This window comes from Rhopalosiphum maidis, chromosome 2, assembly GCF_003676215.2.
Source record: "Rhopalosiphum maidis isolate BTI-1 chromosome 2, ASM367621v3, whole genome shotgun sequence".
Taxonomy (NCBI): Eukaryota; Metazoa; Arthropoda; class Insecta; order Hemiptera; family Aphididae; genus Rhopalosiphum; species Rhopalosiphum maidis.
Window position 1 is genome coordinate 24,524,193 of NC_040878.1, and position 17,220 is coordinate 24,541,412.

At 26.8% G+C, this 17,220-nt stretch overlaps 1 protein-coding gene across 2 annotated transcripts in view; it reads right to left on the reverse strand.

Annotated features, from left to right (window-relative positions):
* The window catches only part of LOC113551370 (neurotrimin-like), an 85,575-nt gene that overhangs the window by 42,273 nt on the left and 26,082 nt on the right, over positions 1-17,220 (reverse strand). For both annotated transcript variants that reach the window (XM_026953578.1, XM_026953576.1), the window contains exons 2-3: positions 16,772-16,878; positions 10,205-10,412 (exon numbers count right to left, since the gene is read on the reverse strand). In XM_026953578.1, the coding sequence (XP_026809379.1) occupies positions 10,205-10,412; positions 16,772-16,878 (315 nt within the window). The remainder of the gene's footprint in view (positions 1-10,204; positions 10,413-16,771; positions 16,879-17,220) is intronic.

Below are 17,220 nucleotides of genomic sequence, written 5' to 3' on the forward strand. Positions count from 1 at the left end.
AAGCATTGGCCGGATAAAAAAATAACATATGCAAAACAAGAATACATTTTAACACTAGGTATAAAATTATGTAACGAACAATCGTATTTAGGTACCTACACTATAATTAGGATTTGGATATGTAAATGTGCGTATAATGCAATATGCCCCAAACCATAACGGTACGAGACAATATTTACTTAGAAACAATTACTACATTTCTTTGTTATAATAACTTCAAAGTGTATAATATCCGCGACTGGTGATGTACAAATGAACTATAATATATGCAAACCAAATTATCCATTTAGTAAACATTCATTATTTACCTTCCTAAAAACTCCTTACTTTACGCATAAAACTCACCAAAGACTACATATTTATATTTATAACATAAAAACGGCTCTACAAATTCCTATAAGAAGGTTTTTTTTATAGAAGCTCATACTGCCAGCTTAAAAACTATTCGGTTTACTATATATTTTAATCTAAACATTAGCAGGTTCATTATTTAAAATTAACAAACTTTACTTGCTTTTGATAATATAAAAAAATACCATTAATAGTTCGCTAGAGCGTAATTCGCTTAAATATTTTTTTATGAATAACGCTAAAAATATCAATCAGCAATTTTATTTCATAAATAATGTTTTCGAAAATCATTTACATTAAATAATTTGTGTAGCTTAACACGAATTCAACATATTATTATTGCATGATTATTAACAAAATTTTGATAGAAAATATTATAATATTGATCATTTTATCTTATACATTTTAAAATTAATTTTACAGATTTAGTATTAAAATTGTATGTATTACCTAAACTTTTATTTTATTCACTTTTACCTAATTTACTGTGTTAGAACGGAATATTTTTCAAACTGCTTTAAAACGAAACGTACACCATTATTACTGTAAGACACTCCACTGAGTTATTAACATCATTCATCGGTTTTTAAATTATTATATAATTCGTTCAGACCATAAACAAATCAACGAAATTAAAGAGAAATTCATTACAACTATTATAGTTGTAGGGTTCACTGATTAATTAAATAATTAATAATAAATTAAATGATTATTATTTGAACAATAATAGTACTATTTATCTTATCTTATTGAATTACTCTGAATATTAAAACTCTAACAATATAGATGAAACATTCATTTTTCTAGAATTTTACTTTTTATAAACGTGCAAAGGTTTTATGAAATAAATATTAAAACTTTTAAAACTTTTATATCCATCTTTTAATTTTTATTATTATTATTTTTTTTTTTATCAGATAAAAACTTCAAGTTACGAATCACATCTTGAAGAGACAAATTAATCGAACTCAATAAACTTTTATGATTTCTATGTTTATAATGCCAATTCATTTTTCAATTTTTTTATATACCACGTAATGCAGAATAAAAACGATTTCATGATACAGATTTATATTTAAATCTTATTATTATAATACTCGTAATAATAATATACTGACATATTTTGTAATACAGCGCCTACTATCATCAATGTAAGTATACAGATATTGCTGTTTAATATGATACTAGTATTTTTATATTTTTTATAATATTGAATTCTAAAATAACATTATTTTACGACTACAAAGACTTTTTAATTAATGTGACGTTCTGTCAAGCCTTAGAAAAAAAATCCAAAATTAAGTTGCCAGTGGTATACATTTTAGATGTATCGTTATAGTGAATATTATTATTATAGATGGAAACCCATGATGAAAACGCAGACCAGTGCGGTTATATATTTATTATTACATTGGCCAATACGGAAAATAACGGAGGTTTTATTCATATTATAATTGCATTTTTATTATATAACGCGTGGAAACCTTCGTTATGCAGAAATATTACATTTTGCATAAAATATGTCTTTCAGTATACGTTACGGGGTGCATCAAAAGTTTTGTATTAAGTTTCCATGTATTTAAAAAATAAAATATTAATTAGCATGATGCGGCTTTATCACTCGTATTGAAAATCCATATTATATTAGAAGTAGATATAATACCGTAATATAATTTATTTTATATAATTTTAAATTAAAATATTACTCTCAAAAATATTCGAAACGCATGTCGATCGTCGTCGTAATTGTTAACGTCACATTATATTAAGGGTATAAAATATAATTTGGAAGCAAAAAATAAAAAATAAACAAACAAAATAAAAAATTGTTTGAATTCGTGTTCAGTATATGCGCATATGCGCTTTCCGTATTGAAATAATTTATATATATATATATATATATATATACATACGTAAAGGTATAATGTATAACTATACCTATCTTTGAATTCCGTTACGATCGTCCACCTTACCGTATTCCATTATCACAGACCACGAACCAGAGACGTACAAGTGCACTTATACGACACACTGGCCAGAAAATCTAAGTGTCTCTCGAGAAATGTGACTTTTGTCTCCCCTTATCGGTAATGTAATATACTGACCGGGTCGGTTTGTATTTTTACCTTTACTCCGGATACCGGGATAACGATACCCAATTTATTTATGAATCGCATCAAAGGACTTTTGGTACATCATACGCGTGCACACACACCCACGCACGTAACACATAACACACATTCGTTTAAAAGCCGTTCCATGTATAGCGTACATGTCATGAGGTCTAAAAAATATTCGCCAATAATATTCGTTACACTAAGCTACCATAGGAAAAGAGTTCTGGATTAATAATGATATTTCAGATAAATACATTACCGACTGGTCACTTTTATGGGTTAAAAGAAAAACATAAAATAAATACGTTTTGCATAATAATGGTGAACGAAAATGTGCACTATAAATAATATAGTCTAATATTCTATGAATACCAACTCTATAATAATTTTCAGCAGTGGTCAAAAATCTACATACTCATTTTTTGACTCACGATCCATTTTAGTTATTACTTAATTATTTTAGGCGGTCCATGTTTTAATACAAAAAATAGATAGTTGAACAAAAAATATTGTTTTATGTTTGTAAAATGGACTATTTTTTAATTAATTTAATGCTTTTATCAATACGTATCAATATATTATATTTTTAGTATTAAATTGAAATAGATTCTTAATAAAATACATATGAGTTTAACGTTATCTAGAAGTTTATAGAATTGTAAAATCTGATTCTTAAGTGTTTGAGCTTACCGTGAAAGTATAGTCCACATCATTATATGCTTATTAATTATCCATGAACTATTTTATTTAACTATTCAAATTTAAATCGTTATCATCCAAACGTCATAAGACACCCACCTAGAGTTATATTTGGAAATTAATTGACAAATCGATGAACTCTGTTTGCTAAACGTCTCAGCATCCGTGTTCCTAGTCATTTTAGACATCGAGATTTTATTATCTTCCCGTTTAGACAGACCAATTCTCGCATAAAATGCTTCCATTGCCATAATAATGGGAATAACCAGCAACCAACCCATAATAATTTTCATAATTCGTATTCAGGAATACTTAATAAACATAACTTTTAATGTAGTTATAAGACTATCATATCATATGTTTAGGTTTATAAACAATAATATATATATATATTATGTGCATAATATTTTTAAATACATATTTCTGTTATTAAAAACCATCTAGAGTTAATTTTATTATAAAAATTATATTAATTTTATTATTTAATATTTATATATTACTGTTTCTAGACATCAGATTACGGTATTTTAGAAAATATAATTCTTGAAATTTGTGCGTGCTTTTTTATAAAATCCTGGAAAGGTATAACAGTAGAAAAATTATCATTGTTAATTACAATGGTTTTTTAGTTATCTGAATCGTTATTAAATTTAATTATATTAAGACGCGACTCTTTAATTTAACTAAAATATTAAGTTATAAATTAAATTAAAATTATTTTCAGTTTTTTAAATAATTTATAAGATCACGAAACTTAAAAAGGACGAATGCAAGTAACCACTTTGTTGTACAGTAGGTGTTGAGTGTACCTTATCATTGTGAAAGTCACTGTAATAAGTGTAATGAATGTATTAAATATGAATTCAATGATAAATCATTGAACACGAAAAACAGTTCTGAGCAGAAACAATCTGTCAGCCTATATTACTATAATATTATATTTTGATATATTTTTATTGCTATTAAAGTAATTTATTTTACTATTAGTAATACGGTAAAGTTGAAATGTTTAAATTAATTTTCAACAAAAACATTGTATTTTAAAATATCATGGTATGTTTAAAATATAGTGATTTTTATATGTTAAAAGTTTCAAGTATACCTTGTACTTTTGAATTACAAAAAAAAAAAAATAAAAATAATAAGAAAATCATTATTTTTCAAGTGAATATCAAATTTTGTCAAAATATAGTAATATTATAATATTTGGAAAACTTTATCATGTACAGAAAATGCTAATATAAACATATGGTAAAAATGTCATATTTTATGGTTATTCGTTTTTTAAGTTACACAAAAAAAAAAAACAAAATTGATTTTGTCAAATACTGGTTTTGTGTACAAATTCTGTTTTTCATAATGTTTCCCCATAGGTTTTTTTAACTAAAAAATTTTGCTTTTAAACCTCTAAAGTACTAAATAAAATGCTCTATTAAAAACTACCATCACATTAAATTTATAAATTTAAGCAATTTTACTGCTCGGAAATGTGATTACAAAAAAAAAAAACACATTGTTGTAAAATCAACATCTTCAGCGTTTAAAAAGAGAAACGATTTATAAAATATATTTCGTAGAAGTTAGATTATATTATATTGCTTTCGAGAACTGATTTGACACATACCTTAGCCGTGCTATATATTTTAATTTTAAAATCTACAATGTAGTATATCAGTATTCAGTACCGAGTAAAATTGTTATTTTTATTATTATTATTTTTATTCATATTATTCAATAATTATGTAAAGTATAATTTAAGTTAATAGCGAATTATAAACTCTTAACAGAACAAAGAACGAGCTATTGCTTTTTCAATAAAATGTTTTATTTTATATTCATAGTTATTGCTGATAATACAAGAATTTTATATGAATAGGGTTTAATTCGTAACCCGTTAACATTAATGTCCTTTAATTTTAAAGCATTGACAAATATGCGCATAGTGCATACATATAAGATGATTTTAAGTTACATTTTTATGTTCAATGGATGATTAAATCTGCCTATCAGCTTATGAGTATAAAATCGTTTTATTATTATATTTTTAAAATATGTGTTAAAAGCTTAAATATATAAAATTCATGATGATAACTAATTCGTGTCACATATTATATTGATGTGGATTACATTCACATCCCGTAGAACAGGGAGATACTGATTATGTTCATCATTAAATGATTATACTTATTATGCGTATATAAATTGTTATTGTAATTTATAAAATGTATAAATACTTTGAATAAGTTATAATAATATTAACAATAATTTATCCATTAAATAAACAAAAAACTAACTACCAACCAATGTTTTTTATGATGTAAGTAAATAATTAAATTAAAATATAAACGCTGTAGGAAATACTTCAATACACAGTTGACATTTGAGAATATACATTAATCATTAAAATTTAATTATGATTTTCTTAATTAGAGATATATTTCAGTTGTCCACAATGATTTGTGACACAGACGTTCTATCGTGCCGTCTAGTAGTTATATAATCACACCTAACCCCTTTGACGGACATTTTACTTCGTTAAGGTTTTCCGGTTAAAACATTTTTAACCACATCCATTATACCAACTTCAAATAATAACGTTATGTTATCAATAGGGTTAGAGACGTATAAGAGTTTGCATGTTTCCTTATGTTCATTAAAACATAGCTTAGAGAAAATCATGTGTGAAAAACAGGAAGTTTTATATAAAAATCAGTAATCACGGACAAATTTGTCGAAATTCACTAATTATTTTGTAACAAAAAATGCATACATTTTTCAATATGCAACCCACTTATAGCTTAAAAATATAATGCATGATTATATATAAATTTAGTATACAATACTTTTATAAAAAAACTGGACTGCATTTCCATAAATATTTTTTATAAGTGTTTAAAGTTTAAATTTCGAGGAAATTGGATATTCATGCATAATAAATAACGATTTCTCGCATGAAACGATTTTAGTTTTTTATTATAATTCAAAAAAGGATTAATCGTAGAAACTTGAAACATTCCATTGCTACTTAAATTATCATAGTCAAAACTCAATAGAATTAGAATCACCTCAAAATATTTAGATTAAATTTAAGCTATAAATTAAAAAAATTTTCTGTTCAAAATGTTATTAAGATTCGGTCATAAAGTTTGAAAATTGAATGCAAGATCCCACATAAGTTATTTTTATAACCATAATAATGTATTCGAGATAATAAGTCTACTTTGTAATAAAAGTTTCAAATTTCAAGTGCAAATTTTAACAAAGTTCACAACAATTTACGAATAATTTTGAAATTTATAAAAAAATTATTAATATTTATAAATATTATTTGTGAGGACTTGTAAGTGTAACAGTTACGTTTACTTAAGTATAAACAATGATATTTTTATAATATTAAATTAATTTTAAACTATTACATTTAACTATACATGTATAACACGAAACAGTTCAAACCGTTCTACAATTAATAGAACTTCCTAAAGCGGTATTGATTCAAAATTTAATAAAACTAGTCAATAATATAATATGATATATAATATTATATTCTATTAAAATAATTATTAATATAATAAATATGATAAATAGTTTATTTCAAAATGTAAAATGTTTTTATTTTTTTAAGTTTTGCTTGAAAAACTATTTTCTCTATTATATGATGTCACTTGAACGAAAATGCTTTAACAAATAAAATAGTAAATAATAGGTAACTAGTAAAATTACGATATTATGAAGAATTAATAGCGCGAATTTTTAACATCTAATATGGTAATCTGTGAATCGTATTTAGAATTGGTTTTGTTTAAATATGTATTTTATATTTGTATAGGTATATATTTCAATTACGATTACAAGTAAACACAATATTATATTACCTATATTAGTGATATTTACTATTCGATAGAAAAATAAAATTACGATTTTAAAAATAAAATCTTATTTTACAGTTCACTCTGGTATGGAAATCAAATTACTAATAAACTTCGTTTAAGCAATCAAAATAAATTTCCATTTAAAAGATACGCGGCGAACCTATTAAATATACACAATATTTTACGCTGTATCGATCCCAAAAACGGATAAAACAATTTAACCGCTACACAGTGTGCAGTTATTTATTTGGATCGGATTGTTAGTTTTTGTAACGTTACGATATTAAACGGCTCCGATCGTCGATAAAGTTTTAAATGTTCACAAACGACCGTACCAACAATACATCACGATGACGCGAATAGATTCGACATCCACTCGGAGCGGTCATTGCGCGGTCAGTACTACGGCGTAGGTATCTACCACGTCCGATAAATCGCCCGCCGTGTCATTTTTACAGCCGAGACGAACGTCGAAAACGGCGTTTGCAAATCAATCGCAGTCGCGACGCCCGCGGACCGCGTATTATTAGTATGTTGTGTACGGACCGCGTCGCCCGAAAACGTGTTCACGAGAGACGGCGCAGGCGATGGCGTGGTGTGCCTGTCGTATTATTATTGCCGTATGTCGTGCCGAATCGAACTCGCGGCCGGAATTAATCGGCGGCAACCGTTTACACGTCACTCGTCCGGAAAGACTCTCGATTTCACGATTCGTGGCGGCGCGTACCGGTGTCGCGGGTAAAAAAAATGAAAAAAAAAAAATAAAAAAAAACGATCACACACGTGCGCGCGCGCGCCGTAATACGTCATTATAATGTATATTTATTGCCGGTGCGCGCGTGTAGTGTACGGAGGAGATGTATAAATGAGCAATGGATCGGACCGAAAACGATCGCGGCGAGAGGAGGCGGAGGCGGCGGTTCCCAGGTGGTACCCTATACGGTTGTCAACGCGAGCCAAAATGATATATCACGCGGACGGTGACAAGCAATCAATTCAAAGTTATAGAATCCCGTCGCCACCCCCCCCCACCCCACCCTCCGCACGTGCGCCAGTCTTTTTTGCCGCCTGCCCCGCAGGAACGCCGCCGTCACATCTTCGCCGGCCCCCGTCCCCCCGAATCCTATTCGCCGTGCCGCGGACTACCGGCGGGGGCGACGGTCGGTGGCGGCCGAAAGCGAATTATGAATTAATAGGCGCACGGGGGATTTACAAGTTTAAACGGAACTTTTATATATATTACGTCATATATATATATAACGTTATACGCCGTACATCGAAAACAATATAATATATCAACGCCAATTAAGGGGGGGCGGTGAGTTATTTATGGGACAACGTGACCGACGGTCTTTATTTTCGGTCACGAACGGGGCCCACATAATTATACCCGTGACCGGTGACGGTGTCGTATACATTTGTTCCGGTTTTTCGTCCGCCGACAACAATGATAATAACAATATCATCGGCATAGACAATAATAATATTATTATTGTTTTACCTATAACGTAGTGTTTTTTACGCTCGCAAAACGCTCACCGACTGTCCGCGTGGTCCGTACACGTATATAAGCTCGCGGAGTATATCGCACACGTTGTAATCGTTATACATACGCGAGCTGCAAGGAATATGACACATATTATTGATGATTTTTCTATGATAAATATCATAATAATTCATGTTAACGATGGGTATATGTTTTTCTAATGAAATGTTTTTTTAAGCTATTTTTATAGCTTAAATCAACGAGAATTTATAGCAAAATTATATAATACTCGTGTTATAAATACAACGTATTACACTTGTATAGTTTACATTATTATTTTGTCATAGATCGTCGTGTATGACATCTGACAATATTATGATGAGATGTGCGGTACAGGTATTTCCACAATTCATACCAATACACCTATCACAGGATAATAGTATGGCAAAAATTACAAACAAAAATTAACTGAAATGAACTATAATTTATACCTTAAACAGTTAGATTTTCTATTTTTTTATCATTTTTATGACGCTAAAGTTTTAAGGGTCGTTTTTGTAACGATAAAATAAATTTACTTAACTGTGGTTTCTTATACGCCTTTAAGCTACGTTTTAATCATGTTAATTGATTAAGTTTGTTAGCGCCATATCTATTATAATACTCATTTGCACTGCTCACCGTGTTTAAAGGATAAATTAATGATATTAAAACTATATTCGGATTCCCGATCATAAATCACATACTCATTACCAATGGTACTATTATAATTTTGTGGTTAACCAAATAATCGAGGTGATATGCCTACATATCAACATTTATGTACGTTGTGTTTACGGTACAAATGACAAATTTAATAGAGACATCATCAATTGAACCACAATTCAAAACATAATGAACGAATAAACGTATATAGACTATAGGAAGTTACATCCGTAATACATACACGTATTTAAAATATTTTAAACCTGAACAAAATCAAGTAACAGTGTATAATATATTATTATATTTTATATTTAGTTATAGGTTATTAATATAATATTTATTTTAAATTAGACAAGAAGATTTTATAAAATTGCATTAATGTAAGAGGATTTCAATTAAAATCTAAATTACGTCATATAATTAAAGAAAAATAATCGTAATCACCACCAACACATTTTTATAATGATATTTTTCTTTATTAATAGATCTATAAATCAACCAATGTCAATAACTATTTAATTATAATACAATCACGAAGTTTCTAACTTAGAAAATTATTTTCAACAAAATACAGTTTCTCTCGTAAACCTTTTCTCCGCGTGCCCGTACAAAATTAGTATTTGAGATTTAGAGTGCTTATTTGGTATCCATTCATCGGGTTACCAATTTAAATACATAAATAGATAATATTTTCTTAATATTTTTATTGTTATACAGATCAGTCACGTAACAAATACGTGTTATAAAATAGGCATACAGAATGTATGACTATGTGGTGGTACTTAAACACAAAAACTATTGGAACCAACTTCATAATACAGTGTAGGTACAGAATAGCAGTATTGGAAATTAAGATTTAAAATTCTATATCGAGCGTAACATTATAATAAACTATTATTTTAAAAACTATAAATAATGTTATTTTCATACATTTAAAATATAAATATAAGGTATAATACATTATATTGATCACTTACCGACAACATTCAGATATCCGATTTGAGTTTTAGCAGTGATCGTATTGATTTGACACATGTAACGGCCCCGATCTTCTTGCTGCACATTGTTAATATGCAAAAACCATGTACGGTGCTTATCGTGAGACACGGTAATTCTTGGGTTTCTAGTAATTACATGACTATTTACGGTCAATATGGCAGACTGTTCAAAGTGCATCCAAGCTACCTGTGAACCAAAATATTTATGTAAACAATAATAATAAAGGTATAAAAATAGTTTGTGACATATTTAAAATATTTGTGCTATACAATATATGCTCCAAAACCATCAACAATAAATAATAATTATTTTTTGGCTCAGTGAGTTTATAAACAAAGAATTCTTAAAAAAGAATGATATAGCACCTTTTTACTTTTAGGAGAATGTAACATGACAGAATGATACTAATCGAAATTTGATTTTGAAAAGTAGACGTTTTAGGGCTAGTAATTGGTGTTTTTTTTTTCTGACAAGAACGTTTTGGCGACACTTTTAATACAAAAAAAGTTGTTTCTTATCCTTTAGAGATATATCATTTAACTTATAAGGTTATGACATTTTTCTGATAAATAATTGTCCATCAAAAACTATAATCAAAAGTTTGAAGGTGTCGTTCAAAAATAATAATAATAATAATAATTTCGTATCATTAAGACATAATATTATCTATGTATTATACGATGAAGCACGATTTGTTGTGCCAATCATCTTTTGTGGTTTGGTTAAGCAGATAAAGTGTGATATATTGTATTACTTAAAGTAATAAAAAAAAACATCAAACTTAATATTATATCCATATTTTTATATCATCATCGGCAATTTAATAAATTATTTTATAGTAATAACTTAAATATAATATAATTGTAGGTAGTTATTAAATAATTTACATGAAAGATATAAAGTCTCGTTAAACTCCATACTTTATTCAGTAGATTCCATTGTTTTTTTTTATCGTAATTTAGATACAAAAATTGCATTGGCCAATGTTTCTATACTTAATACACTGTACACATTATTATTAATAAAGAAGAAATACCAACATGAAATTAAATATCAAATATTATCATTCTAAGAAATATTATATAGAACAAAAAGAATAGCCTGATACATAATATATAAAATGAAACTGATTAAATTTAGATTGAAATTAGATTTTTTTCCATATTTATGATAAAAATATTTTCATGATAAAATTTTTAAAACGACTAATGTTAAACTAAAATTAGAAGATAAGCGTGTTTCGATAAAAAAAAAAAGGTGTTGCTTATACATTACTTTATTGTAATATTAAAATAATTTCTCAAAAACTATTCTGAACACTTTTACTTTTCTACAAAGTTCTTTCCAAAAATAGATAAAATTTACCAAAAAAAAAAAAAAAAAAAAACGACAAACGAATAATAACATTAATACAACACAAAGCACGATAACATAAAAAATGAAAATCATCATAATATAAGTAGATACTATATGATTGAATTCTTCTTAAGTATAATAGGCAAATAAAAATATTGATGAAAATTAAAAAAAATAATAATAAAAAATGATTTATATTTCCTTTTTTTTTTAACATCGACGAGTATATATTTTGTATTTTTATTTTACTATATTATATCGATCCTTACTTTGTATTAATAAAATTAACGATTATAATTATTATATAACACTATAACAACTAATGTGGTTTTACTTAGAGTTTATAACTAAAATATAAAAGTATATATTCATAAAGAATAGTAAGCCAGTACTTTTTTTGATCAAGAAGTTAATATTTAGTAATAAATAATCATATTATATACAAAAATTACCTAAAAGTGTCTTAAAATACTTTAATGCAGTTAAATATTTAAAAAAATAATAGTAATGATTTTTTATTTTACATTAATAAATTATATTTTTTTAAAACATTAACTTCTCAATCAGAAAAGTTGATTAACTACACCATATTGTCTATTTTTTTTTTACTTTTCTAATTTTTCTTTCTTAACTAAGTATTTATAGTAGTTATATCATATTATTGTAATTTTATAAGAAAAACGATAATATTTAAATATATGACTTGAGAATTGCGAAAGATTTTTTTCCGACACATATGTATTATTTATTGAGGCAACCCTAAAGGAGATGTTCACGAAACAAATTAACGACACATATTGACAAAAATAAATCAATCTAAATGGAAATAATATTATAAAAAACCTAAACAAAATACAAAAATTGGTTGGGAAATATTTTATTTTTTGACAAATATAAACCATGATTGTACAGTATACACATGATGTCAAATTTAGTATTTTTCCATTGTATTCCAGATACTTTTTTATTTTAAGTCCGTATAGTATTTTAATAAATCATTGCATACCAGAAGTAAAAGACTCAGTAAGTTGATTTAACTTTAAGAATTCTGAAAAAATAAAGATAAAAACATTTGGTTTGTAGTATTATTATTTTCTCATTATTATAATTATTATTGCTATAAATTATTATTATTATTATGACTCTTATCATTATTGCAATGGAGTAAAAGGAGTAGTACTTAAGATAAAAATAAGTGAAAGAGGGTAGAAATTGGTTGGTTAAACTAATGTACAGCGCCCGCGGCCCTGCAGCTACCAAAAATAATAATCAAAAACGAGGGGCAACACCGGCCAAATTGGCCAATTACTCTCAGGTGGTGCCCTTCTCTACCTTATATCTTAATATCGCAACTTTTGCATAACCTTTATGATATTGAATCGGTTAGTTTTCCTACGCTAGTCAAAAACTTAAACATTTCAAACATAAGAAAAGTATAGTTAAATAAGTTAGATAAATAAAGTATGTTACTTGTCAACAATACTTCAGTTAACCGTCAGAATATTACACAAATATTCTGATAAAACGTAAATATGAAAAATAAGCTTCAGAGAGATACTTTGAACTGGATACAAATACTCTTATACCACTAATATTCGAATTTCTTACATGTATCATCTATGTACATTTTTAGTTCTATTAGTTCACATTCTTTGTTTATAAATATTTAAAAATTATATTAATAAATTAATATAAGATTCTGATTAAAATAATAATTGAAACAATTGAAATAAACAGAAAATATATCGGTAAGTAAATTTTTTACCGATATAAAATCTCCGTACTTAAAACAAGTAAATAAAAAGTTATAAAGTATGATATACAAACATTGGTATGGATTACATTAGTTAGTAGGCAAGTAATAGTTAAGAAAAAAATGTTAAATACAAACATTCCAATAATAAATACTGAATTTTATTAAAAATCAAGTGTTGTAAATATATTTAAACATATTCATAAATTGTATACTTCCTATAATTTGGGTTCAACAATCATTTTGATGTTCAGTATGCTTCTGAATACAGACTTAAACCTAAATAGACTAACCTGCATTTTATAACACAAATCACATAAGGTGAGTTTTATCAATGTACAAGAAAATAAAAATAATTTCAAATCAAAATTGATGGCCACAGTATGAGTTCGCTTAGTTATTTGAGTCGTGTGGTAAAGAGATTACCTATAAAAAAAAAGGGTGTATTCGTAAACTTTAAATTCGACACACGTGCGTTATGCTAGACGAGAATTATACAGCTGTGCAAAACAGAATGAATATCTCTGGCATTTTTGAACGGATTTTTTCACCCTTATACAGCTCCAATTGCCCTTTTTCTGGCACACGCCTCAAATGTTCACCATGTCTGTGCATAATACCGACTTTGGTTTTTCAAATGCAAACATCCGTAACGTGACACTCGAGAAAAATGTTCATACATACATAAATATGAGTATGTTTATTTTGGGGATCAAAGGCCTCAAGAAGGTTAAATGTTGAAGTGTAATATTATAACGTGGGACAAAGTTCTGAAGTACTACAAATTTCAAAAAACCAAACAATTATTAAAAAATAGTACACTTCAATACTTTGAAAATAGAGGTTCAAAATATTAATTTAAGAAGTAGTTTTTATAAATTTAATGTAGATCACCTGTAATTATTTATGATTATTCAGAATCAAAACTAAAAAAAAAAAAAAACACATTTATGATTACCTACCCCGTTTATAAATATTAAAAAAAAGTACATATATAAATAAATATATTTTATACTTACAAAGATACACATTATACAGGTTATAATCATACAAATATACAATGCAATCAGAAAATACAAATACAAATATGATTTATTGTTGATACATTGTATCGTTTATACTTTTACCAAACATAGAAAAGTTGATTTTAAGTACTATAAAGTACGACGTAATGCTTGTATATGTAAATACTTAATTTTAGCATATTTTTTTTATCAATAGTGTATTTAAACGAACGTACCTGATGCAACCTATCACTAATCAAATAATAATAATAATGATTTATGTTTGAAAATATAATTTAACCTTGGAATAGATATGATTTATCAAAATATCAAATGCAATAGAAATTATAAATAAAGTATGTTTATTTGTAAGATATAATATAAACGTATAATATGTTCGCCAAAAATATTTCCTTTATTTATAAATTATACAAATTATATCTTGTATAATATAATAAACATTGTATTAATTTGCTTACGTAGGTATTGAATTTTACCATTGCGGGTGCCGGGTTGGTTAAACCTTCAACACAGCTACCGTAAGTGATACATCACAGTTTCGTATTTAAACTACATTAATGTTCGTTTAAAATTATATTAAATAAGTAAGTATTGATAAATGTTTAATCATAAAATATTACTGCGCGCATGTTGTATTAAAATAAATTCAGGATTTCTAGTAAGTCAGTATTACTAAAGTCACCAAAGTATAATGAATTTACGTAAAACGCACAACAATAAGAAATGAAAATATTTGTTTTTTTTTTCATCTCTATAACAGTCTACAATGTTAATAAATAAGGCCTTCTCTGGTTCGAGATGGGCGTCGAGAGAAAATACAAAAACTAATTAAACTTAATGTTAAAACAAACATTTAAACTTACCATAATACTAACAACTGGGAAAGCCGCGGAAGAACCAACGACTAATGTAATTTATTGTATTCATTGTGCGATAAGAAATCTAAACATAGTTAGCCGATCATGTGGAATATAAAGGACTAGGTAAGAAACGTCTACAAAATAGAGATTTAATTATACATATGAGCTGCTACTGTTAATAATAATATACAAATATTGAAATATTTTGTTTTTAACCCTGCATAGGTCGCGCGGATTACTATTGTAATCCATGTAAAAATGTGAAATTTTTTTCGTATTTTGAAAACCAATGGAATTATTTCATCTTTTCAGTACCTTCGAATGACACATTGCCTAATATAATTAGTTCATTTTCAAATAAGGGTCGCAGAAGTTGTCGGTGTTATCGGAGTTCAAAGTTTGTTGGATTACCATTGTATGCCGCGCGATCTTTCACGCACATTTATTTTTTAGGTTATTTTTTAATCATAATTATTAAAAAACAAAAGTACGTGAAAATCATGAGTGTATTGTTTTATATGGGTGTGTCCAGATTATTTGAAATACATTTGCATTGGGTATTGTGATCAAGAACAGAGTGAGGAATCAACTTAAAATAATTCAATTCAATAAAAATGTATTTTTTTTATGATTAAAAGATTTAAAATGTAAAAAGTTATAAAGTACTCTTGTTTTTTGTAATTTTTTTTATAGAGAGCTAAGGTATATGTAAAATACTTAAATATTAATATGTTTGTACAGGAATATCATAAGAATTTAATTACATTGGATAACTTACAATTTAAGAAAACAAATTCTAATAAATTATTATTTATTCTCATTAAGTTAAAATTCATATTTTAAAGTAAAAAATAAAAATATAAATTTTTTCTTCATCTCAATATATTTGTCAGTATGTACTTAGTATATAACTATAATTTAAATTTTCAATAAAAACTTAGAACCTATAAAAAAAAAAGCCAAAAAAAAAAATGGATTACAATTGTAATCCACGCGACTACCGACGTCCTATTAAGGTACGCGACTTACGCTGGGTTAAAAAACTTTGGGTAAAAAAGCAATAAATATTAAACACGTAAAATAATTAAATAATATATTGTATTACTTTATCATATTATTTTGGTTGGAAATAAACGAAATGAAAATTTGATAAAGTATTATACATTGATTACAATCTACTTAAATTAATTACGTTTTTTACTTAAATAAAATAAAAAAATAAAAAATAATATTTAATAGACTGAAAAAAATGGTCAGAACCCGTATTTCGTTTTTGTGACGAAATGTATTTTCCTTGTGGTAAATTTGATTGAAATAATATTACTTTCCATCCGAAAAATAACATAGGTATACTCATAGTTGATTCGCCAAATCCAGATAATGTGACAGTGTGTGAAGAGAGTGTTTTTTTTTCGCAGGGTTCAATCAAAATAATGGATCCTGCAGGTTTTGGTGAACGAGGAAAAATCATATATATATATATATATACATGTACATATCTGTAATATTAAGCACGTATTCGATTTCCGATGGCAAAAAAAAGTATCAAACCTTGTATGATCCCAGATTTCTGACGGAGCATCCTAGCTTTACACTACGTCCTGCAGGTACTGTCACGTTCACTATGGGTTCCGTAAACTCTGGATCACCCGCAATCACTGAAACAACAAAATATTTTACGTACTTATTACGAGTATTTTCAATATTTTATTAAAATTGTTATAAACATAACATTAGGGTATTTTTTTAGCAAATTTGTGTAGCAAATTCCCAGACACGATAAATGTATTCAAATATTCTATACATTTCTGGTGAAACATGACAATGTAGTTATTTTTATTTCATTTCTATAATACAATTTAAGCGTAGAAATTTGAAATGCGATCGCTAACGTAATAATACAATATTTCTATACTATTTTTACAGAACATTTAGGGCATATACATAATTTATTTAAATATATTAGGTCCTCAATAACTTTTATCTTTTTTCAATTTTAT